At 40.1% G+C, this 27,167-nt stretch overlaps 1 protein-coding gene and 1 pseudogene across 4 annotated transcripts in view; both read left to right on the plus strand.

The window, feature by feature from the left end:
• Positions 1-26,490, plus strand: part of LYRM1 (LYR motif containing 1) — a 36,906-nt gene extending 10,416 nt beyond the window's left edge. For all 4 annotated transcript variants that reach the window (XM_055562548.1, XM_055562547.1, XM_055562546.1 and 1 more), the window contains exons 2-4: positions 18,760-18,918; positions 22,843-22,935; positions 25,892-26,490. In XM_055562548.1, the coding sequence (XP_055418523.1) occupies positions 18,760-18,918; positions 22,843-22,935; positions 25,892-26,008 (369 nt within the window). In that variant the 3' untranslated portion in view covers positions 26,009-26,490. The remainder of the gene's footprint in view (positions 1-18,759; positions 18,919-22,842; positions 22,936-25,891) is intronic.
• LOC129638233 (uncharacterized) lies at positions 2,241-2,359 on the plus strand (annotated as a pseudogene).
• Positions 26,491-27,167: the final 677 nt, after the last annotated feature.

Here is a 27,167-nt window from a genome sequence, read left to right on the forward strand (position 1 = left end):
TTTTGGGGACTCCTCCACATCCTAATTTTTACTATTATATTCCTATATCTTACACCAGGTTAAAAATTTCTGTAATAGGTGTAAAGGTAGAACTACAAAATAGAAATCACTTTAAGTCATGGGTTTCAGTTCAGTTCATTTCAGTCGCTCAGTCATGTCCAGCTGTTTGCGACCCCATGGACTGCAGCATGCCAGGCCTCTCTGTCAATCACCAACTCCTGGAGTTTACTCAAAATCATGTCCATTGAGTCAGTGATGCCGTCCAGCCATCTCACCCTCTGTCGTCCTCTTCTCCTCCTGCCTTCAATCTTTCCCAGCATCAGGGTCTTTTTCGCATCAGATGGCCAAAGTATTAGAGTTTCAGCTTCAGCCTCAGTCGAGAATGAATATCAGGACTGATTTCCTTTAGGATAGACAGGTTGGATCTTCTTGCAGTCCAAGGGACTCTCAAGAGTCTTCTCTAATACCACAGTCCAAAAGCATCAATTCTTCGGTGTTTAGCTTTCATTATAGTCCAACTCTCACATCCATACCTGACTACTAGAAAAACCATAGCCTTGACTATATGGACCTTTGTTGGCAAAGTAATGTCTCTGCTTTTTAATATGCTCTCTAGGTTGGTCATTACTTTCCTTCCAAAGAGTAAGCGTCTTTTAATTTCATGGCTGCAGTCACCATCTGCAGTGATTTTGGAGCCCAAAACAATAAAATTAGCCACTGTTTCCAATGTTCCCCCATCTATTTGTCATGAAGTGATGGGACCAGATGCCATGATCTTCGTTTTCTGAATGTTGAGCTTTAAGCCAACTTTTTCACTCTCCTCTTTCACTTTGATCAAGAGGCTTGTTAGTTCTTCACTTTCTGCCATAAGGGTGCTGTCATCTACATATCTGAGGTTATTGATATTTCTCCCAGAAATCTTGATTCCAGCTTGTACTTCATCCAGCCCAGCATTTTTCATGATGTACTCTGCATATAAGTTAAATAAGCAGGGTGACAATATACAGCCTTGATGTACTCCTTTTCCTATTTGGAACCAGTCTATTGTTCCATGTCCAGTTCTAATTGTTGCTTCCTGACCTGCGTACAGATTTCTGAAGAGGCAGGTCAGGTGGTCTGGCATTCCCATCTCTTGAAGAATTTTCCACGGTTTGTTGTGATCCACACAGTCAAAGGCTTTGGCATAGTCAATAAAGCAGAAGTAGATGTTTTTCTGGAGCTCTTTTGCTTTTTTGATGATCGAGCGGATGTTGGCAACCTGATCTCTGGTTCCTCTGCCTTTTCTAAAACCAGCTTGAACATCTGGAAGTTCACAGTTCACGTATTGCTGAAGCCTGGCTTGGAGAATTTTGAGCATTACTTTACTAGCGTGAAAGATGAATGCAATTGTGTGGTAGTTTGAGCATTCTTTGGCATTGCCTTTCTTTGTGATTGAAATGAAAACTCACTTTTTCTAGTCCTGTGGCCACTGCTGAGTTTTCCAAATTTGCTGGCATATTGAGTGCAGCACTTTCACAGGATCATCTTTTAGGATTTGAAATAATAGCTCAACTGGAATTCCATCACCTCCACTACCTTTGTTTGTAGTGATGCTTTCTAAGGCCCATTTGACTTCACATTCCAGAATGTTTGGCTCTAGGTGAGTGATCACAGCACCATGATTATCTGGGTTGTGCGTTTGGTGGGCTATTAAAACACATTAAGAGAATCACAGTAAGAAAATAAATATTCTATTATACATGAAAAATTACCTCACCAACGAATCTTTGGGACACTTGCTTTAGGGGAAAGTTCTGACTATGTCCTGAGGCCAAAATGTACTAGCAATGACATTTATCAGCCTTTTCTTAATAGTACAGGCTGCACATGGTAGGTGCTTGATAACAAGTTTTATCCAGGCACTGTGTTTATACATGAAGTATGACTTGAAGAAAAGAGCCCAATTTCCAGTCACAGTTCCTCCCAGGCACACTTCCTATCTCTTATCTTTCCTCATTCTGGGATTTGAGGGTTAAGGAAATGAAAAGCAGAATTTGAAGAACTATCAGTCTCAGGATAAAAGTTACAAAACTTTTAAGAAGTTCTAAATATAAGAACTGATTTCACAGGCAGTTGTGATTGCAGTTCAGTTGTGGTCCTCTAAACAACTTAATATTCCTTATATCGCCCATGGGAGAATCCCAGCAAACCCCGCTGCATCAGATCAACCCCTGATACTAGTGAAGAAGGATAAGGGCTGATTTAATGGCCATACCACCTTGAACGAGCCTGATCTCATCTGATCTCGGAAGCTAAGCAGGGTCGGGCCTGGTTAGTACTTGGATGGGAGACCGTCTCGGAATACCGGGTGCTGTAGGTGTTTTTTATTCTTTTCATTGAACTTCCCTCGTGGCTCAGACAGTAAAGCGTCTGTCTACCATGCAGGAGACCCGGGTTCGAGCCCTGGGTTGGGAAGATCCTCTGGAGAAGGAAATGGCAATCGACTCCAGTACTATTGCCTGGAAAATCCCATGGACAGAGGAGCCTGGTAGGCTGCAGTCTATGGGGTCACAAAGAGTCGGACACGACTGAGCGACTTCACTTCACTTCACTAACCCTGCATCAATAGTGAGAGATAATTGATAATTAGAGGAGTAAGTGTTGGTTTCAAGCCATTAAATCCAAAAGGAGGATAACTCTTAGAGAAAAGGCACTTTTCCTAAATACGTTGCTTCCTAGGAATAGAAATATAAACCAAAAGGAAAATAGCTTAATTTTTTTTTTTTTTTTTTTATCTTACGTGGCTGATTTTGCTTCTAGAATCACAAGCTTTGTAACACCCACTTGTTAATAGTACGTAATACAGCTTAGACTGTGGAAATCTTTTAGACTTGAGTTTTCTGGGTCATCTAGTGTTGGAAAGGGAAACATCACTTATTTCCCTTTCAGGATTAGGGTTTTTTGCAGCATGTGAGCCTCTCTTGTAGAGCACAGGCTCTAGAGCACAAGGGCTCAGCAGTTGCCCCTAGGCGTGTGGGATTTTAGTTCCTTGACCAGGGATCAAACCAGCTTCCCCTGCATTGGGAGGCAAATTCTCAATCACTGTATCACCACGGAAGTACCAGGATTAGTTTTCAAAACACTTAAACATTAAAGTGTTTTGAAAATGGTCCTATTAAATACGAGTTGTTAGTTCTGCTTGTTACCTCAAGTATTGTAATGGCAAGGCTTGTGTATCAGATATAAATAGTATGATCAGTTAAAGTATGAAGCTGTGGTTCTTAGAGTAGTAGAAAAAAAGAAATGAAAGCCAGACTTTGGAGAAGGTTGCTGCTGTTTTAATATGCCAGATCGCCTTCACCTTCCTCTTTTGGTATTGTGCGGTCAAGGAAGTTTAATCTGTTAATGACAGGAAAGTGAAGCAGTTGTGAATAGAAGTTTGTTGCAGACTCTGCTCCTCACAGGAACTGACTCATGTATTTTTGTATGAAACCATGGAGTTTTAGGGATAGCCAGAAACTCAGAAACCTGTTTCTTTACCAGGAAAAACATCATCAATTCTTTGAGTTTTCATTATGATTAGCCATAATGCATGATGATCTCTCTTAATTTGTATGAATTCCTTTTAAGTGTTTTTTCCTGTGAGGCGTAACGGATGTTGGGCTTCCCTGGTAGCTCAGCTGGTAAAGAATCCTCCTGTGATGTGGGAGACCTGGGTTCTATCCCTGGGTTGGGAAGATCCCCAGGAGGAAGGCATGGCAACCCACTCCAATATTATTCTTGCCTGGAGAATCCCCACGGACAGAGGAACCTGGCGGGTACAGTGCATGGGGTTGTAAAGAGGCGGACACAACTGAGCGACTAAGCATAGCACAGCATAGTCCATGTCAAAATGAATATCAGGTATAATGGATATAACTTTAGCCCTTTTAACGTTTGGATTTGGGTGAAGTAGTGATTTCAGAAAATAATAGCAAATGAAGCAACTGACAAACAACTAATCTCAAAAATATACAAGCAACTTCTAGAGCTCAATTCCAGAAAAATAAATGACCCAATCAAAAAATGGGCCAAAGAACTAAATAGACATTTCTCCAAAGAAGACATACAGATGGCTAACAAACACATGAAAAGATGCTCCACATCACTCATTATCAGAGAAATGCAGATCAAAACCACTGTGAGGTACCATTTCATGCCAGTCAGAATGGCTGCGATCCAAAAGTCTACAAGCAATAAATGCTGGAGAGGGTGTGGAGAAAAGGGAACCCTCTTACACTGTTGGTGGGAATGCAAACTAGTACAGCCACTATGGAGAACAGTGTGGAGATTCCTTAAAAAACTGGAAATAGAACTGCCTTATGATCCAGCAATCCCACTGCTGGGCATACACACTGAGGAAACCAGAAGGGAAAGAGACACGAGTACCCCAATGTTCATCGCAGCACTGTTTACAATAGCCAGGACATGGAAGCAACCTAGATGTCCATCAGCAGATGAATGGGTAAGAAAGCTATGGTACATATACACAATGGAGTATTACTCAGCCATTAAAAAAGAATACATTTGAATCAGTTCTAATGAGGTGGATGAAACTAGAGCCTATTATACAGAGTGAAGTAAGCCAGAAAGAAAAACACCAATACAGTATACTAACGCATATATATGGAATTTAGAAAGATGGTAACAATAACCCTGTATACGAGACAGCAAAAGAGACACTGATGTATAGAACAGTCTTTTGGACTCTGTGGGAGAGGAAGAGGGTGGGAGGATTTGGGAGAATGGCATTGAAATACGTATAATATCATATATGAAACGAGTTGCCAGTCCAGGTTCGATGCACGATACTGGATGCTTGGGGCTGGTGCCCTGGGATGACCCAGAGGGATGGTATGGGGAGGGAGGAGGGAGGAGGGTTCAGGATGGGGAACACATGTATACCTGTGGTGGATTCATTTCGATATTTGGCAAAACCAATACAATATTGTAAAGTTTGAAGATAAAATTCAAAAAACAATGGTTAAGCCATGGTTTATTCCTCATTGCTTAAGAAAGGTCATCAGTGTCAGGATAAGTAGGAGGTAGAGCCATTCAGACATTCTCAGGTGAATTCCTTGAATTCCCTCAGAATTTCTAGATAACACAACTCCTTCCAGCTCCCATCTTCTTTCTTTAGCTGCCTAAATCCTCATAAGCTTAGGACCAATCTAAAGTGTGGAATCTCCATGTATTATTATCCCTCCACCTTGGGTTGGAAATGGGTCTTGTTCTCAAAGGGCAATGAGCAGCATATTTCTCAACAGATGACCTGTTTGAAAGAAGTCCTGGACTCATAATGAGGTGTACCACTGCCTGGTCTTGCTACTCACTTTCCAAATCCTCATCTTCCCAGCCTGCTAATTCATTTTAAAGGCAAATACAGTATTCATTCTCCTAAATCTGACTAATCACAGTCCTCCAGTAGTGAGCTTTATTTTCCTATCTTCTTTGAATTTCTTTTTTAAATCATTCTTTAAATTGAGGTATTGTTGATTTATAATATTAGTTTCAGATGTTCAACATAGTGATTCAAAATTATTATAGATTGTACTCTGTTTAAAATAGTTATAAAATATTGACTCTAACCCCTGTGCTATATAATACATCCTGGTAGCTAACTGATTTTATACTTTGTAGTTTGTGCTTTTAATCCCCTACCTCTCTGTTGCCCCACTACCTCCCCACTGGTAACCAGTAGTTCATCCTCTGTATCTGTGAGTCTGTTTTGTTTAATTCATTCATTTCTTTTATTTTTTAGATTCCATATATAAGTGATAACACAGAGTATTTCTCTCTCTCTGTCTGATTTATCTCACTAAGAACAATACCCTCCAGGTCCATTTATGTTGTTGCAAATGGCAGAATTTCATTCTTTTTATGGCTGAGTAGTATTACATTGTGTATATATATTTCATCTTCTTTATCCATTCATCTGTTGATAGACACTTAGGTTACTTCCCTATCTTATCTTGTAAATAATGATGTTATGAACATTGGGTGCACTTATCTTTTTGAACTACTGTTTTTCCCAGATACATACCCAGAAGTAGAATTGCTGGGTCATAAGGCAAGAATACATAGAAGAACTGTACAGAAAAGATCTTCATGACCCAGATAACCACGATGGTGTGATCACTCACCTAGAGCCAGACATCCTGGAATGTGAAGTCAAGTGGGCCTTAGGAAACATCACTATGAACAAAGGTAGTGGAGGTGATGGAATTCCAGTTGAGCTATTTCAAATCCTAAAAGTTGATGCTGAGAAAGTGCTGCACTCAATATGCCAGCAAATTTGAAAAACTCAGCAGTGGCCACAGGACTGGAAAAGGTCAGTTTTCATTCCAATCCCAAAGAAAGGCAATGCCAAAGAATGCTCAAACTACTGCACAGTTGCACTCATCTCACACACTAGCAAAGTAATGCTCAAAGTTCTCCAAGCCAGGCTTAAACAGTATGCAAACTGTGAACTTCCAGACGTTCAAGCTGGATTTAGAAAAGGCAGAAGAACCAGAGATCAGATTGCCAACATTGGGTCATTGAAAAAGCAAAAAGCAAGGGAGTTCCAGAAAAACATCTACTTCTCTGCTTTATTGACTATGCCAAAGACTTCGACTGTGTGGATCACAACAAACTGTGGAAAGTTCTTCAAGAGATGGGAATACCAGACCACCTTACCTACCTCCTGAGAAACTGGTATGCAGGTCAAGAAGCAACAGTTAGAACCAGACATAGAACAACAGACTGGTTCCTAATTGGGCAAAGAGTACATCGAGGCTGTATATTGTCACCCTGTTTATTTAACTTATATGCAGAGTACATCATGAGAAATGCCAGGCTGGATGAAGCACAAGCTGGAATCAAGATTGCTGGGAGAAATGTCAATAACCTCAGATACGCAGATGACACCACCCTTATGGCAGAAAGCAAAGAGGAACTAAAGAGCCTCTTGATGAAGTTAAAGAGAAGAGTGAAAAATTTGCCTTAAAAGTCAACATTCAGAAAAATAATATGGCATCCAGTCTCATCACTTCTTGCAAATAGGTGGGGAAACAATGGAAACCGTGACAGATTTTATTTTGTTGGGCTCCAAAATCACTGCAGATGGTGACTGCAACCATGAAATTAAAAGACACTTGATCCTTGGAAGAAAAGCTATGACCAACCTAGACCGCATGTTAAAAAGCAGAAACGTTACTATGCCAAGAAAAGTTCATCTAGTCAAAGCTATGATTTTTCTAGTAGTTATGTATGGATGTGAGAGTTGGACTATAAAGAGAGCTGAGTATTGAAAAATTGATGCTTTTGAACTGTCGTGTTGGAGAAGACTCTTGAGAGTCCCTTGGACTGATTCAGGAAATCAGTTCTGAATATTCATTAGAAGGACTGATACTGAAGCTGAAACTCCAATACTTTGGCCACCTGATATGAAGAACTGACTCATTGGAAAAGACCCCGAGGCTGGGAAAGATTGAAGGGAGGCGGAGAACGGGACAACAGAGGATGAGATGACTGGATGTCATCACTGACTCAATGGACATGAGTTTGAGCAAGCTCCAGGAGATGGTGAAGGACAGGGAAGCCTGGCGTGCTGCAGTCCATGGGGTTGCAAAGAGTCGGACACAACTGTGTAACTGAACTGATGGTAGTTCCATTTTTAGCTTTCAAGGAACCTCCATAGGTTTTCCATAGTGGCTACACCAGGTTAGATTCCCACCAACTGTTCCCTTTCCTCCATGTCCTCCCCAGTATTTACTGTTTATGTTCTTTCTGGTGATAGCTGTCTGACAAGTGTGAAGTAATATCTCATTATGGTTTTGATTTGCATATTTCTGATGATTAGGCGAAGTGTTAGTCACTCAGTCACATCTGACTCTTTGCAACCCTGTGGACTGTAGACTGCCAAGCTCATCTGTCCATGGAGTTCTCTAGGCAAAAATACTAGAGTGGGTACCCATTTCCTTCTCCAAGGGATCTTCCTGACCCAGGGATCGATCCTGCATCTCCTGCATTGCAGGCAAATTCTGTACCATGTGAGCTACCAGGGATTACTGATGATTAATGATGCTGAGTGTCTTTTCATGTGACAGTGGCCATGTATATGTCTTCTTCAGAAAAATGTCTATTTGGGTCTTCTGCCCATTTTTTAATCAGGTTGTTTTTATTGATATTTAATTGTATGAACTCTCTATGTATTTTTGGATATTAACCTATCAGTCATATTATTTACAAATATTTTCTCCTACTCAGTAGGTTGTTTTTTCATTTTGTCAGTGGTTTCATTTGCTGTAAGAAAGCTTTTAAGTTTAATTAGGCCCCATTTTAGTATTGCTTTTGTTTCCTTTGTCTTAGAAGACAAGTCAAGAAAAATTGTCACAATTTATGTCAGAGTGTTCTATCTGTGTTTTCTACAGGTATTATGGCTTTCAGTCTTTCATTTAGTTCTTTAATCTATTTTATCTTCATAAGTGATGTATGATACTGTTATGATAAGCATAACTTTGTAGTATAGTCTGAAGTCAGGGAATGTGTTACCTCCAGCTCTGTTCTTTCTGAAGATGTTTTGGCTATTCAGAGTCTTTTGTGTTTCTATACAAATTTTTAAATATTTGTCCTAGTTCTGTGAACAATGCCATCAGTATTTTGACAGGGATTGCATTGTATTTGTAGATTGCCTTAAGTAGTATGATAATTTTAACAGTATTCTTCCAGTCCAAGATATCTTCTACCTCCTTGAAAGTAAAGTAAAGTCGCTCAGTTGCTACCCCATGGACTGTAGCCTACCAGTCCTCTGTCCATGGGATTTTCCAGGCAATAGTACTGGAGTGGATTGCCATTTCCTTCTCCAGGGGATCTTCCCGACCCAGGGATCGCACATTGTAGATAGACACTTAACTGTCTGAGCCACCAGGGAAGTCTACCTCCTTAGTAGGTTTATTTTGAGATATTTTATCTTTTTGACATGATGATGAATAGAATTATTTAGTTGATTTCTCTGATAGTTTGTTGTTAGTAGAGACAAATGCAGCAGGTTTCTATATATTAATTTTGTATCCTGCAACTCTACTGAATTTATTGATAAGCTCTAGTAGTTTTCTGGTGGGATCTTTAGAATTTTTTATGTATGGTATCATGCCATCTGCAGACAGTGACAATTTTACTTCTTCCTTTAAAATTTGGATTCCTTTTATTTTTCTTCTCTGATTGCTGTGGCTAGGACTGCCAAAACTGTGTTGAGAGAATGGGCATCCTTGACTTGTTCCTCATCTTAGAGGCAATGCTTTCAGCTTTTCACCATTGAATATGTTATTTTGTCATATATGGTGTTTATTATTTTGAGGGATATCTCCTCTGTGCCCACTTTCTGGGAAGCTTTTATCATAAGTGGATGTTGAATTTTGTCAAAAGCTTTTTCTGCATCTATTGAGATGATCCTTTGGTTTTTAATTTTTCAATTTTTTAATGTAGAGTAGGCTTCAGCAATATGTGAACCGTGAACTTCCTGATGTTCAAGCTGGTTTTAGAAAAGGCAGAGGAACCAGAGATTGCCAACATCTGCTGGAAAAAGCAAGAGAATTCCAGAAAAACATCTATTTCTGCTTTATTGACTATGCCAAAGCCTTTGACTGTGTGGATCACAATCAACTGTGGAAAATTCTTCAAGAGATGGGAATACCAGACCACCTGATCTGCCTCTTGAGAAATCTGTATGCAGGTCAGGAAGCAACAGTTAGAACTGGACATGGAACAACAGACTGGTTCCAAATAGGAAAAGGAGTACGTCAAGGCTGTATATTGTCACCCTGTTTATTTAACTTATATGCAGAGTACATCATGAGAAACGCTGGGCTGGAAGAAACACAAGCTGGAATCAAGATTGCCAGGAGAAATATCAATAACCTCAGATATGCAGATGACACCACCCTTATGGCAGAAAGTGAAGAGGAACTCAAAAGCCTCTTGATGAAAGTGAAAGAGGAGAGTGAAAAAGTTGGCTTAAAGCTCAACGTTCAGAAAATGAAGATCATGGCATTTGGTCCCACCACTTCGTGGGAAATAGATGGGGAAACAGTGGAAACAGTGTCAGACTTTATTTTTCTGGGCTCCAAAATCACTACAGATGGTGACTGCAGCCATGAAATTAAAAGACGCTTACTCCTTGGAAGGAAAGTTATGACCAACCTAGATAGCATATTCAAAAGCAGAGACATTACTTAGCCAACAAAGGTTCGTCTAGTCAAGGCTATGGTTTTTCCTGTGGTCATGTATGGATGTGAGAGTTGGACTGTGAAGAAGGCTGAGCGCCGAAGAATTGATGCTTTTGAACTGTGGTGTTGGAGAAGACTCTTGAGAGTCCCTTGGACTGCAAGGAGATCCAACCAGTCCATTCTGAAGGAGATCAGCCCTGGGATTTCTTTGGAAGGACTGATGCTAAACTTGAAACTCCAGTACTTTGGCCACCTCATGCGAAGAGTTGACTCATTGGAAAAGACTCTGATGCTGGGAGGGATTGGGAGCATGAGGAGAAGGGGACGACGGAGGATGAGATGGCTGGATGGCATCACTGGACTCGATGGACGTGAGTCTCAGTGAACTCCAGTATTTGGTGATGGACAGGGAGGCCTGGCATGCTGTGATTCATGGGTCACAAAGAGTCGGACACGACTGAGCGACTGATCTGATCTGATCTGATCTGATCACATTGATTTGCAGATATTGATAAATCCCACTTGATCATGGTGTATTACCCTTCTAGTGTATCATTGGATTTTGTTTGCTAATAATTTGTTGAGGATTTTTGCATCTATGTTCATCAGTGATATAGGCCTGTAATTTTTGTTGTTGTTGTTATGTCTTTGTTTGGTTTTGGATCAAGGTGATGCTAGGGGCCTCATAGAGTGAGTTAGAAACTGTTCCTTCCTCCAGAATTTTTTGGAATAGCTTGAGAAAGATAGGTGTTAACTCTTCTCTAAATGTTTGGTAGAATTTGCCTGTGAAGCCCTCTGGTCCTAGACTTTTGTTTATTGAGAATTTTTAAATTATGATTCAATTTCATTACTCGTAATTGGACTGTTCATATTTTCTATTTTTTTTCTGGTTCAGTCTTGGCATATTATACATTTCTAGGATTTTCTCCATTTTTTTTCTGTTGTCCATTTTATTGGCATATAGTCATTCCTAGTAATCACTTACGATCCTTTGTATTTCTGTGCTGTTGACTGTAACTTTTCCTTTTTAATTTCTGATTTTATTGATTTGGGCCTTCTCTTTTTCTCTTCATGAGTCTGCCTAAATATCTATCAATTTTGTTTTTCTTTTAAAAAAAAAATCTGTTGGTTTCATTGACTTTTCTATTTTTTAAAAATTTCTGCTCTCTTTTTTTTTTTTTTTTCAGATTTATTTATTTATTTTTGGCCATGCTGGGTCTTTGTTGCTGCCCATGGGCTTTCTCTAGGTGTGGGAAGCAGGGACTACTCTCTAATCACTGTGCATGGGCTCTCTAGTTGCTGTGTGCAGGCTTCTCGGTGGTGGCTTCTCTTGTTGCAGAGTATGGGCTCTAGGCCATGGGCTTCTGTAGTTGCAGCTCATGGGCTCAGTAATTGTGACTCACGGGCTCTAGAGTGCTGACTCAGCAGTTGTGGCACACGAGCTTAGTTGCTACACTGCGTGTGGGATCTCCTCAGAGCAGGGATCAGACCTGTGTCCCCTACATTGGCAGGCAGATTCTTAACCACTGACCCATTAAGGAAACACCTGCTCTGATCTTTATTATCTCTTTCCTTCCACTAACTTTGGGGTTTGTTTATTCTTTTTCTAATTCCTTCCTTTAGGTATAAGATTAGGTTGTTTGATATTATTCTTGTTTCCTGAGGTAAGCTTGCATCACTATAAACTTCGCTCTTACAGCTGCTTTTGCTGCCTCCCATAGATTTTGGATCTTTATTTGTTTTCATTTATCTCTGGGTATTAAAAAAATATTGTGTGTGTATATATAAATATATGTATATGTGCAATATAGGTTTATGAATAGCCATAAATATGTGTGTGTGTATATATATATCTGTGTGTGTGTGTGTATACACACATGATTATTTTAAATTGCTGATCTTTGGATTAAAGATTTAAATTTAAGACCAGAAACTATAAAACTCCTAGAGGAAAATGTAGGCAAAACACTCTCTGACATAAACCACAGCAGGATCCTCTATGACCCACCCCCCAGACTAATGGAAATAAAAGCAAAAATAAACAAATGGGACCTAATTAAACTTAAAAGCTTTTGTACAATGAAGGAAACTATAAGCAAGGTGAAAAGACAACCTTCAGAATGGGAGAAAATAATAGCAAACAAAGCAACTGACCAAGAATTAATCTCAAAAATATACAAGCAGCTCTGGCAGCTCAATTCCAGAAAAATAAACGACCCAATCAAAAAATGGGCTAAAGAAATAAACATACATTTCTCCAAAGAAGACATACAGATGGCTAACAAACACATGAAAAGATGCTCGTCACTCATTATCAGAGAAGTGCAAATCAAAACCACAATGAGGTACAATCTCACGCCGGTCAGAATGGCTGCTATCCAAAAGTCTACAAACAATAAATGTTGGAGAGGGTGCAGAGAAAAGGGAACCCTCTTACACTGTTGGTGGGAGTGCAAACTAGTACAGCCGCTATGGAGAACAGTGTGGAGATTCCTTAAAAAACTGGAAATAGAACTGCCATACGACCCAGCAGTCCCACTGCTGGGCATACACTGAGGAAACCAGAATTGAAAGAGACATGTATACCCCAATGTTCATCGCAGCACTGTTTACAATAGCCAGGACACGGAAGCAACCTAGATGTCCATTGGCAAATGAATGGATAAGAAAGCTGTGGTACATATACACAATGGAATATTACTCAGCTATTAAAAAGAATGCATTTGAATCAGTTCTAATGAGGTGGATGAAACTGGAGCCTATTATACAGAGTGAAGTAAGTCAGAAAGAAAAACACCAATCAGATCAGATCAGTCGCTCAGTCATGTCTGACTCTTTGCAACCCCATGAATCGCAGCACGCCAGGCCTCCCTGTCCATCACCATCTCCCGGAGTTCACTGAGACTCAGGTCCATCGAGTCAGTGATGCCATCCAGCCATCTCACCCTCTGTCGTCCCCTTCTCCTCATGCTCCCAATCCCTCCCAGCATCAGAGTCTTTTCCAATGAGTCAACTCTTCGCATGAGGTGGCCAAAGTACTGGAGTTTCAGCTTTAGCATCATTCCTTCCAAAGAAATCCCAGAACTGATCTCCTTCAGAATGGACTGGTTGGATCTCCTTGCAGTCCAAGGGACTCTCAAGAGTCTTCTCCAACACCACAGTTCAAAAGCATCAATTCTTTGGCGCTCAGCCTTCTTCACAGTCCAACTCTCACATCCATACATGACCACAGGAAAAACCATAGCTTTGACTAGATGAAACTTTGTTTCTCTGCTTCTGAATATGCTATCTAGGTTGGTCATAACTTTCCTTCCAAGGAGTAAGCGTCTTTTAATTTCATGGCTGCAGTCACCATCTGCAGTGATTACAGTATATTAATACATATATATGGAATTTAGAAAGATGGTAATGACGACCCTATATACGAGACAGCAAAAGAGACACAGATGTAGAGAACAGACTTTTGGACTCTGTGGGAGAAGGCAAGGGTAGGATGATTTGATAGGATAGCATTGAAACATGGATATTATCATTTGTGGAATAGATCGCCAGTCCAGGTTTGATACATGAGACAGGGTGCTCAGGGCTGGTGCACTGGGATGACCCTGAGGAATGAGATGGGGAGCGAGGTGGGAGGGGGTTTCAGGATGAAGAACACATGTACACCCATGGCTGATTCATGTCAATGTATAGCAAAAACCACTACAATATAGTAAAGTAATTAGCCTCCAATTAAAATAATTAATTTTTAAAAATTGCTGATCTTTTAATTTCAGATGCATTTAATAACCCTGAATTTTTACTTCCCTCCCTGGTGATTACTGTTTTGGACATAATATTTTACAACTTCTTGTTTTGTATATCCCTTATGTACTTATTGCGAACATAGATGAGTTTATTCCTCATCTATGAGGAATGAGTTTATTGTCTTTTAACCAATAAACCTTTAATGAGTTTATTGTCTTTTAACCTTCCTACTAGCTTTGTATATAGTTGATTTACTACCTTTACTATATATTTGCCTTTACCAGTGAGCTTTTTACGTTTTGTAATTTTTATGTTTCTAGTTGTGGCCTTATTTTTCACTTAGAGAAGTTCTCTTAACATCTTCTAAACTATTTTGGGTGGTGCTGAACCCTTTTAGCTTTTGCTTCTTTATAAAATTTTTTATCTTTCCATCAAATCTGAATGAAAATCTTTCCAGGTAGAATATTCTTGGCTGTAGGTTTTTCCCGTTCGTCCCTCTAAATACTAACATATGATGCCACTGTTTTCTGGCCTGCAGAGTTTCTGCTGAAAAGTCAGTCGATAGTCTTATGGGAGTTCCCTTGTAGGTAACTTGTTAGTTTTCCCTTGCTGCTTTTAATATTCTCTCTTATCTTTAATTTTTGCCATTTTAATTGCAGTGTGTCTTTGTGTGGCTTTCCTTGGGTTGATCCTATTTGGGACTTTGTGCTTCTTGGACCTGTATGTCTGGTTCCTTGCCTATACTAGAGGAATTTTCAGCTATTATGTCTTCAGATATGTTCTCTGCCCCTTTCTCTCTCTCTCTCTCTCTTCTTCTAGGACCCTTTTATTGTGAATGTTAGTGTGCTTATTGTTTTCCTAAATGTGTCCTAGATTTCTTTTTATTCTTAATTCTTTTTTCTGTTCACCTTCAGTGATTTACATCACTGTGTCTTTTATTTCAGTTATTATACTCTTCATCTCTATTTGGTTTTCTTTGTATTTTCTAACTCTTTCTTTATATTTTCTCTTTGTTAAAAACGTCTAAGTTCTCACTCTGCTTATCCATTTTTCTCCCATGTTCTTTTATCATGTTTATGTTTATTACCTTGAACTCTTTATTGGGTAAATGCCTATTTCTACTTTACTTAGTTTTTCTTCTAGAGTTTTATCTTATTCCTTCATTTGGAATGTGTTCCTCTATCACCTAATTTTGCCTAATTTGCCATTTTATGTCTATACATCTGGTAGATTGATTTCATTTCCCGACCTTGGAAAAATGGTCTTTTGTAGGAAACATTCTGTGCATCCTGCCACCATACTCTGGTCATCAGAACTATATGCTCAAGGGGTACCCACTAGGTGAACTGCATGGGTCCTTCAGTTATGGTGGGCTGACTACTGTGGGCAGTCTGGTAAGCATGGCTGGCCCCTTGTCTAACTGCTTGTTAGGCCCTGACTTGTTCTGATACTGCCAACTGCTGATTGGTGGGACTGGGTCACAACACAGCTGGCTATAAAATCATGAGGGGCCGCAGGGCTAATGCTGGCTTACTGGTGGGTAGAGCCAGGTTCTGGGGTGGATGTTTGCAGAGTCATGGTTCCCCAGCCTAGCATCTGCCTGCTGATGGGTGCAGCTGATTCCTGACACAGCTGGCTACAGGGCATAGGCTGTCCCAAAGCTTGTGTTGGTTGCTGGTAGATGAGGCCTGATCCTGGGGCAGCTTGCTCTAAAGGTCCCAACATGTCTCAGAGCTGATACTGGCTTGGTGGTGGTGGCCTAGGGATTCTGCGCCTGGTGCCAGCCTGATGGTAGGTGGGTTGGGTCCTGCCATGGCAGGCTTCAGGGCTGTAGTGGTCCTGAGGCTAGTGTTGCCGCACCGGTAGACAGAGCTAAGTCCAAATGTCCCTTCAGGGTAGGCGCAGGGTCTTGGAAGTCCTGGGGCTAGTGTATGTGGTGTGTGGGGCAAGTTCCTGGCCCTTTTGTGGATAGAACCATGTCCTGAGATGGCTGTGGGTTCAGGGAGTCTTAAGGCAGCTTGTTTGGTGGTTGGTGGGGTATTTCTCTGCTCAGCTAGCTACTTGGCCTGAGGCATCCCAGACAGGTTGGTGATGTCTGGTTGATATCTAATAAGCTAGAGGAAGAATTCCAAAGTGACGCTTGCCAGCAATAGGTCCACGTGGTGAAACAAGCTCCCAAAAACATTTGCCATCAATTTCAATGACTCCAGGATGAGCTCCAGTTGCCTCTTGTCTCTCCAGAAGACTCTTAAAGATCAGCATGTGGGTCTGACCTAGGCTCCTTCACATTACTGCTTCTGCCCATGTGATAGTCTGTATATACCCTTTTAGAACAGTCTCTATATCCCACCACTCTCTGGATCTCTAAAAAGTAAGCCTCTCTGACTTTCAAAGCCAATCATTCTAGGGGCTTGTCTTCCTTGTGCCAGCCTCCCATCCTGAGGAACCTGGTGTGGAGCTTGGAGCTACTGCTTCTTGAGAACTTCTGCAGTTGTAATTATTCTTCTGTTTGTGGGTCATCCACTTAGGGGTATGGATCTTGACTGTACCACAGCTCTACCCCTCCTGCCCATTTCATTGTGATTCCTTCTTTATATATTTAGCTGTAGGAGATCTTTTTTGCTATATTCCAGGCTTTCTCATCAATAGTTGCAATTTTGGTGTGCCTGTAGAGGTGAGCTCAGGGTCTTCCCACTGTGCCATCTTGCCTAAGATCCCTGAATTTCTTTTAGATGTAGAAGTTAACAGTAAGGAAATAGGCTGGGGCTTCCTTGGTGGCTCAGTGACAGAGTCCACCTGCCAGCGCAGGAGATACGGGTTTGATCCCTGGTCCAGGAAGATCCTACGTGCTGTAGAGCAACTAAGCCTCTGCACCAGAACTATTGAGCTATGCTCAAGAGCCTGGGAGCTAAAACTACTGAGCCCACATGCTGCAACTACTGAAGACTGTGTGCCCTAGAGCCAGTGCTCCAGAACAAGAGAAGCCACGAGATGAGAAGCTCAGGAACCACAACTAGAGCGTAGCCCCCATTTGCCAGTCTCAAGAAAAGCCCACACAGCAACAAAGACCCAGCACACCATAAATAAATAAATAAAATTATTAAAAAAAAATAGGCTGACGTTTTTGCATAAGTGAAAAAGAGAGGGAAGGGGGAAAAATTCAATGTCCATCAGTAGGAGAATAGACAAGTATGTTGGGATAGCTTCCTGCAGTGGTCTGAATTGCAGTAGTTAGAATATATGAACTACAGCTACAGGATATGGATGAATTGTACAAGTTTGAGCAAAAAAGGCAAGTGGAAGGATATAATACCTCATATATATATAAATTTTAACTGGCTAAGCAATATTATGTTAAGCATAAAGCTATATGTGAGAAGTGAAGTGAAAGTCACTCAGTCGTGTCTGACTCTTTGTGACCCCATGGACTATATAGTCCATGGAATTCTCTAGGCCAGGATACTGGAGTGGGTAGTCTGTCCCTTCTCCAGCAGATCTTCCTGACCCAGGAATCAAACCAGGGTGTCCTGCATTGCAGGTGGATTCTTTTACCAACTGAGCTATCAGGGAAGCCCAATATGTGAGAAAGGTAAACAAATTCAGGATAGTGATTCCTTCTAGGGGAGAGGAGAGGAAATTTGATTTGGAAGGGGTACAATGGGGTTTTGACTATATGTATAATTTATTCTTTAAGGTTCTTTAAGAATATATGACTTAATTATGTTATTAACTATATATTTGTATATCTGAAATATTTTATAATGAAAATGACTTTAACAGGAACTTAATTTTTAAAAATACTGTTAGCTTTCAGGAATATACTTGGGTTGGTTCCCTTGGCCAAATCCTCTGAAATTAAAACTGATGTATTTCAGAGTGAAAACTCAGAAGGGCCACAAGATCTTCAGTCATCAGAAAGATTTTCAGTTGTACTCATTATACAGTTCTTATGTGGACAAGGAAGGAAGGAAGTAGACCAACAATTTTGAGAAATATTTTCAACAAGATTATGATGAACTAAAAAAGATTGCAACCTGACAAGTGGAATTGAGCCTGCAGACTCATTTTATTTGGCCCTCTGGGTAGTTGCATTTTCAAAAATAAATATTGTGCTTTTTGAAATTTCTTATTTTAAACATCTTGACTGCCACCTATTGTTAAGCTGTCAGGAAATCTGGCACCCTTAGGACCTTAATTCTACATAAGAATAGCTGGCTGGGACTAAGTAGCAACTGTTCTGTTTCAAGGGGGCACATCTCTAGTTGGCCACTGTCCCCACTAGCCAAATTTCCTCATTTTGTTGCCTGCTAGGCCCCAGAGGCACTTCAGTTTACACCCCCTGCATTAAACTCAAGTTCTCACATAGCTAGAAAATTCAGTTATTCAAAATGTGCCTTCTCCTGGGCACTCAAGTTAGTAATTAATTTTATCAGTATATACACTAAAAGCATCATTTATAAGATATTCTGGGAAAGAATATACTGGTTTAAAGAACATTAAATGTGCATTTTTGTTTTGTCATATTCATAAAAATAGTCATCATGGCAAACAGCAAGGTTGAACAACCTTCAGCTAAGGGATGATGTACAAGGCTGTCTAAGAGATTGCTGATATTCATACAGCACCATTCTGGCAATGTTACCAAACATATCTGTTGAGAAAGAGCAGTTATTTTCTAGACTAATTAAAGAGCTTGATTTTTTTAAATGTACAGCTGCTGTACTGCCTACTGTCAAACTGAATTTTTATGCAAATTATCCTCCCTTCTATTTTGGTGGGTCGGAAGATGACAATGGCAACACGACAAGAAGTTCTTGGCCTCTACCGCAGAATTTTCAGGCTTGCGAAGAAATGGCAGGCTGCATCAGGGCAGATGGAAGACACCATTAAAGAAAAACAGTACATATTAAATGAAGCCAGAACGCTGTTCCAAAAAAACAAGAATGTAAGTAGGCCCCGTTGGAGATTGCAAGGAGGAGAGCAATTCTTGTGGTGTTTGTTCTTTTCTATCCTATAGTTGAAAGGACTGAGCAGCACAAATTAGAGGGACAGAATGTGGAGCGAGAAGGGGCCAGAGGCACAACCTAGCTGGCTTACCCAACCACTGGAAAACAGAGCCCAGCCTGGGTTTCTCTCTTCACTTTCTTCAAGTTTCAGTCCAGCTGGTAAGTGGCTCAGCATCCTCAGAAGACTGCGTGAGCCAGGTGACCTAAATCAGTCCAGTGAGAATTTTCAGAGTAGGATCAGTTCCTCACACACTGTGCCTGTTTTTGGTCACTCCCACAGGAAGTGCTCAGAGTTGTGTTTGGTTTTTTCAGTTCATAAGCTATTCAGAACCTCCAAGTATAAACCCATTCAGAGGAAAGAGAATAGGATTAAGGCAAAGGTTCCCTTCATAACTTAGCTTTGAACTCAAGCCTCTTTGGCTAGCAGAGAGGATTTGCCCTTTGGGACCTCAGAATTGGGTAAAATAGTGCCTCCATTAGCTAGCTGAACCCAAATACCAGGGAGCCAAAAACCATTCTAAGAGGCTTGATTTTACAAACCATAAAGTATTATCTGTCAGCTTCTTGGGAAGACTGTCTGGCTCTAAGCATGGAAAGACGTTTTCAGCTCCTAACTTTTCTTGCCTCTTTCTCATTGACCTCATGGATTCAGTGTTGTCACTGTTCACTTTGTGAAACTTCCTGACAATCTACTCTCTTTACTTTTCCCTCTCTGACCCCTGTCTCAGTCTCCTTTCTGCCCTTTTTCACACATTCTCCCACCAGCTATAAGGGTCCTCTAAAGGTCACCCCTCCATACTGAGGCCCAAAGACCATGGCTCCAGATCCCATATCTTGGTCTCTCATCAGCCACCTGTAGGAACTCACCACAAGCATAATAGCCCAAAGCAGAATTCATCTTTCCACAAGAACACCTCCCTTTCCCATTTTGCCCATTTCTGCCATAGCTTCTGCCACTACTTTGTGACCCTTTGCTCTCATTCTTTTATTCAACAAGTAGCTGAGTGTCTACCATGTTCCAAACATCAGACTAGACATCAGGGATATAACTGAGCAAAACCAAGACAGGGTCCCTGAAAGATGTTTCAGAGTTAGATGGGAAGAAGTGTAAAATTACCATTGGGGTTAAGTGCTACCTGAGAAGCCCTCCCAATCTATAATATCCTTCCCTTCTTATAATCCCTGTAAGCCTACATGCTTTTAATACCAACCTACTTGTGAAACTCCTTTCCTCTCTTCTGACCACCCTCCAACTTCCCCAAACTTTTTCTGATTTTAGCATAGACCATGCATACCACATCAGTGTGTGTGTACCCCTTGAGGTCCTGAATAGTCCTTTGAGAAATAGAAATAAAATATTGTAAGTGTTGTTTATATTTATTTTTATTGCTCCTTTAAAAATGTCTAATATATATATATTATTGATTATTAATTTAATAAATTTATAAATACATGGAAGCTATGGGCTCAGAATTTTTTTTTTTTTTTTTTTTTTTGCTACACTGTGTGGCTTGTAGGACCTTAGTTCCCTGGGACATGGCAGTGAAAGTCCTAACCACTGAACCACTGTGGAATTCTCAGGGCTCAGAAGTTTTTTTATTGAAAGAAGTAGATGATCAAAAACTTTGTATACCACTGACCTATATACCTTTCCCTAATTAGACAGTCATAATTTTTTTTCCTTATTTGTTTCATTTATGTTGGTATGGTCTCCTTAACCAGATTGTCAGTTCCTTGAGCACATAAACAGTTTCTTATACCTTTATAGTATATCTCATGGCCCTGTCTGTGGTTGTCACTAAATTAATGAGCACCTACAAATACTTGGATTCAATTGATCTTCTCCAGGAAGTCTTCCTCAAGTCCCCTGCCCTCAACCAACCCCATGATGACCACCTACTCTGAATTCCTATATAGCAGTCTGCAGTCATTGCCCTATTGATTATGTACCATTGTGCCTTGTCTGTAGCTTCATGTGTCAGATTTGTTCTGCACAGGTAACATCCTTGATAGTTGAAGGCAGGTACCATGGCCTCACGGTGTCTAACCTGGGGATGGGGATATCATAGTAATACATGACCAGTAAAGCTTTGCAGGTTCAATCACCTAAGGACTACTCAATACCCTTTGAGCTTACAGTTAAGGCAATAATAATCCTTCATTTGCCTCTGCTTGAATTGGCCCGGTGTGGTATGAGCCAGAGAGGTGTATGTGCCAGTCCATGAATGAGATAATGTTTTGTGTTGGGGGAGGTACATGGGTTTTTTATTTTAAAATATGTACTGTTTTACCATGTTTTAGAAAGGAAACATAATATCAGATAATTTTGCAAGTACTGTACTTAACAGTCCATTTAAAGAGAAAGTTTAATATTAGTATAGGTAGTTGTGGAGATGACAAAATCACGCAGGCAGCCTCTGAATCACTGAATTTGGAGAACTCTAATCCAGCTTGTTTAGATGGACAGCTGGAGCCCTAGAAGCCCTCAGTCCCCATATCTTTATTAGGGGCTTCTTTCTCCCTAATCCCTCATGTAGACCTAAGTAGTCTCATGTAACCTCACTTGCTATAAGAGCTTAATAATAACCCCAAATGTATTTCATTAATTGCTCTGAATCCAAATAGGCAAATGAGAACATGGAAATCTACCCCCAAGGTAGACAATCAGAAGAATAGCTTCTAGAAATACAGAGGTCAGAAAGCTGAGCCTCTGTCCCAAGGGGCTCAGCTGTGGTTTTTTTTATGCATTGCAGGTCCTAGAACTTTTCTGTGCTCCAAGAGGACCACAGGACAGGAACACCCTTGGAATTTGCAAGCCATGGTAGCCCGGGCTTCACTGTGGGTGTCATCTGGGGCTGATGCAACCCAGCTCTGCTTTGAAGCCCACTTTCATACTCTTAGTAGAGTCATGTGTTGACTCATTTTCCATCCTCAAAACATTGTCTCCTCATCTACTTCCTGGCTTTCTGTTTTCAGAATGAACTTTTTATTCCTTTACTTGAAATTGGACTACCACAGTTTAACTGTTTGGAAATTTCAAACATCATTTCTTCTCCTCAGTAATGAGCAAACAGTTTACAGTTCAAAATAGAAGGTGGATCATTCTCCAATATCTTACTCAGGGGGTTTCTAGACAGCAATTGCTGAAACACTTGATCAACATGGGGAGGGTATGAAGAAGCACTCTCGTTCTTTGTTGGTAGGAATATAATTTATGGATTGTTCATAGGAATATAAATTGGTACAACCTCTTAGAGGGTAATTTGAATCTGCAGGGACTATCTGTAAGAGTTAAAAATACGAGATCCATTGTTTAAAATGGCAAAAGATTGGAAATAACCTAAATGTCCATTGGTGGAAGATTGGTTAAGTTGTAATGCAGTCATAGGTTGGTATTTTGTGCAGCTGTTAAAAAGAATGAAGCAGCTCTATATGTGTAAATATAGAAGGAACTTCAAGTTGTTTGTGAAAAAGCAGGGTTCAGAGGTTTCATTTTTGTAAGAAAAACTACTAGGTCTTATAGAAGTATACTTATATATGCATAGAATATCCCTGGAAAAACAAACAAACTTCTGATAATTGTCTCTGAGAAGGGGAATTGAGAGACAGGAAGAAGAAGAAGATTTTGTTTTATATTATATCCTTTTGTATTATTTGAATTATTTTTACTATGTGCTTATATTAGCTAAATGATTTTTACAAGTTTTAATCCAAAGGAAATCTTAAATTGTTTTTGATTTTTCAAATGACCAATATTTAATTTAGTGGCTGATGAACTGAAAAATTTTAAGAAAATGTGTACCTCTACTTTGTGTAGCATTGGAAAGACACTAACAATCTCACCTCTTTTTCCCTTTTAATAGCTCACAGACACAGACCTGATTAAACAATGTATAGATGAATGCACAGCCAGGATTGAAATTGGACTACATTACCAGATTCCTTATCCAAGGCCAGTAAGTGTGACTTCAGTTAACATGTGGTGTGTACCTATCCTTGTCAACCCAGTTATTTCCAAGAATATATACCAAGAGGGCTCGTGTTTGCTGAAAGCCTAGAGCCCCTGCAGGAGGCATGTTGGAAATAAGTTATGCTTGCATGGCCACCAACCCATTACAACAAGCTAAAATGTCAATGAATGCCTGACTTCTCCTACTTGTACAACTTTCCCCTAAATGGAAAGGAAATCCAGCTCACATTTATATAGTTTTCTAACTTTTACCTTTCTCATGGAAAGATTTTTATTTCTAGTATTTTAAAAAACAGGTTTATTGTTAATAAAAAAATAAAATTCAGGATTTCCCTGGTTTCCCGGTGGTTAATAATCCGCCTGCCAATGTTGGGGACATGGTTTCAATCCCTGATTCAGGAATATTCTACATGCCACAAGGCAGCTAAGCTCATACATCACAACTACTGAGCCCTCACTCTAGAGCCTTCGAGCTGCAGCTACTACTCCGGGGTGCCCTAGAGCCCGTGCTCTGCAAGTGGAGATGCCGCCGCAGTGAGAAGCCCGTGCACCACAACCAGAGTAGCCCACATGCAGCACTGAAGACCCAGCACAGACAAATGTAAATACATAATTTAAAAAAAAAGAATAAATAAAATTCAAACTTTAAAGGAATACATAAGACAGTGAAAATTGTCAAAAATTCTAACCCTGTGGGAGTGACCACTATAACTTTTAAGTTGGACCATATGAAATTGCCAATATTTTACTCTTGACCTACAAAAACAGCAATTTTATATTTTATTGGCTCAGCCTAATAGTTTGGTAATATATCCTTTTAGTCTTTTTTTCTATACTTGCGTACATACATTTTCTTTACTTAAAGTACATGGGAAACTAGGCATACTGCTATTGCCTGTTTATTTTACTTCCCTTTTTTGCATATCTCCGCCTCCATCTTTTAAAATGGATGCATTGTATCCTTTTGTAAGAATATGCCATAATTTAACCAGTAGCCCTTCACTGGACATTTATGTTGGTCCAGTTTTTCATTCTGCACAGAACAAGTTTATATACACACTTTTTCCTCACTTTCTTTGGACTCTCATTTCACCATATGATCTGTGGTTTTTCCCCTCCATGCAGGACATAGGGCAAAGAAGAGCACAAGCTTAGGAGTCAGACAGATCGGGATTCAAATCCTGGTTCTACCACTTAATATATAATCATGAGCAAGTTATTCATCCTTCTGAGCCTCCATTTTCTCATCTATGAATATTAGAATGATATTCTTTGTGAGATTATATTGAGAATTAATGTGTATAAGGACTATAAGGAATAATGAATCAGTATAGAGTTACAAGCTGGATGTACCAACTGGATTTAGAAATGGCAGAGGAACCAGAGATCAAATTGCCTACACCCATGCTTCATTGACTATGTTAAAGCCTTTAACTGCATGGATCACAACAAACTGTGGTAAATTCTTCAAGAGATGGGAATAACAGACCACCTTACCTGCCACCTGAGAAACATGTATGCAGGTCAAGAAGCAACAGTCAGAACCAGACATGGAACAGCAGACTGATTCAAAGTTGGGAAAGGAGTACGTTAAAGCTGTATATTGTCACCCTGCTTATTTAACTTATATGCAGAGTACATCACGTGAAATGCCAGGCAGGATGAGTCACAAGCTGGAACCAAGATTGCTTCGAGAAATATCAACAACCTCAGATATGCAGATCAAACTACCATAATGGCAGAAAGCAAAGAGGAACTAAAGAGCCTCTTGATGAAGGTGAAAGAGGAGAGTGAAAAAGCTGGTTTAAAACTCAGCATTCAGAAAACTAAGATCATGGCATCTGATTCCATCATTTCATGGCAAATAGAAGGGGAAAAAAATGGAAACAGTGGCAGATTTTATTTTCTTAGGCTGTAAAATCACTATGGATGGTGACTGCAGCCATGAAATTAAAAGATGCTTGCTCCTTGGGAAGAAAAGCTATGACAAACCTAGATAGCGTATTAAAAAGCAGAGACATCACTTTACTGACAGAAGTCCATATAGTCAAAGCTATGTTTTTTCCAGTAGTCACGTATGGATGTGTGAGTTGGACCATAACGAAGGCTGAGCGAGGAAGAATTGTTGGCTTTTGAGCTGTGGTGTTGGAGAAGACTCTTGAGAGTCCCATGGACTGCAAGGAGATCCAACCAGTCAATCCTAAAGGAAATCAACCCTGAATATTCATTGGAAGGACTGATGCTGAAGCTGAAGCTCCAATACTTTGACCCTGCCTGATGCAAAGAGCTGACTCATTGGGAAAAACCCTGATGCTGGGAAGGATTGAGGGCAGGAGAAGAAGGTGACAGAGGATGAGATGGTTGGATGGCATCATGAGTCAATAAACATGAGTTTGAGGAAACTCTGGGAGATAGTGAAGGACATGGAAGCCTGATATGCTGCAGGTCATGGGATTGCAAAGAGTTGGAGATGACTTAGCAACTGAAAAACAGCAACACGGAGTTAGCACTTAGCAGAGAACATAGTACCTGGTAAATCTTTGGTGAATATAAGCTGCTGCAATGATTGCAGTTCTTTTATTATCTTTATTTATTCATTTTTGGTTGTGCTGGGTCTTCATTGCTTTTGTATGGGCTTTCTCTAGTTGCAGCAAGCGGTGGCTACTCTTCATTGCAGTGCATGGGCTTCTCATTGCAGTGACTTCTCTTGTGAAATACAGACTCTAGGGAGCGCGGGCTACAGTAGTTGCCCCATACAGGCTCAGCATTTGTGGTGTGCGGGCTGTAGGGCACACAGCTTCAGTTGTTGTGGCACACAGGCTTAGTTGCTTGCAGACCAGGGATCAAACCCATGTCCCCTGCTTTGGCAGGTAGATTCTTATCCACTGTGCCACTAGGGAAGTCCTATAATTTTTAATATTATCATTATTCTTGTTATTCAGATTCATCTGCCTCCCATGGGCCTTACCCCACTACGAGGCCGGGGACTTCGAAGCCAGGAGAAACTGAGGAAATTTTCCAAACCAATATACCTCAAATCTCATGATGAAGTTTCCTAACTCAGAATAAATTTTTTTTTTTTCTGAGAATGATGAGCCAACTAGGCCTTGAATATAAACCAGTTAACAATTCTTGATTAGGAGCAAAAATCCAATTATCTTCTTAAAACCTCTGAAATATTGGTACTGTCCGAATGAGGCTCTTGCTGCCTGACGAGGCAAACACTAACCGTAGAGGTCATGGACCTTATATCCTCACTGAAGCACCACTTGGAAACAAAACTAAGGCCTGTGGGCAGAAGACTGAAGGGTGACAAAAGCTTTCAAGGGAATGCCGATCACCAGACATGCCAGCTGATATGAAGAAATTAGCCAATTGATGGAAGTTCTCATGGCTACTTTAGAATTATACACTACCCTTCAGAATATTTTTAGGCCTTTTTTTTTTTCCAAGTTATAGATTTACTTAAAAGTGGACTTTTTGTGTTGCTTTGTTGTCTTTTGGAACTTCCCATTTCCAGAAAAAATTCCCTTAAAAAGTGCATCGTTGGATCAATCATGGTTTTTCATTGAAATTTTATGAGACACATCTCTGCCCCAGATGTACACATACACAAAAGTGCATATCTTAGGTAAATGCATATATTTAGTTTATCTTAAAGACTGTGTTTACTTTGGATACACCCAAGACCTGAAAGGCTCACTAGAAACTCATACTGCGTTCATTATGAGAATTTTATCTTAACATAATTAGGAAGTACAAGAGCTAAGCTGGCTTTCAAATTATGTCCAAACAGAAATGGAACAAAGTAGAGATCAAAACACAATGTACTTATACCCTTGCATGTGTGGATACAGCTGAGATTCCCATGGCAGGTCATTTGTATATCAACGTCATTCCCTCTTACCTCCAGAGGGGATGGGTAATCACCAATAAAGAAAAATCTCTATTTATTTTGGTCTCTCTGTACCATTTACCAAAATGGCCTTGTGACCCTCAGAAGCAGTAGTTGATAACTTCCTGCCCATACCCTTGTCACACAGATTCTCTAATTTAAAGTATATATATATTTCAGTTTCAAAAATGTTCCTGTGAGCAGGAGTGTGCTTTCTCATGCAGGTTAAGTAAATATTGCAGGGTTTGTCAAAAACATTGACAACAAATATAATACTGTGTCAAAATAGATGTAGCATGTACATATTTAATAAAAATATAGCT

The sequence above is a fragment of the Bubalus kerabau genome, chromosome 23 (genome assembly GCF_029407905.1).
Source record: "Bubalus kerabau isolate K-KA32 ecotype Philippines breed swamp buffalo chromosome 23, PCC_UOA_SB_1v2, whole genome shotgun sequence".
NCBI lineage: Eukaryota > Metazoa > Chordata > Mammalia > Artiodactyla > Bovidae > Bubalus > Bubalus kerabau.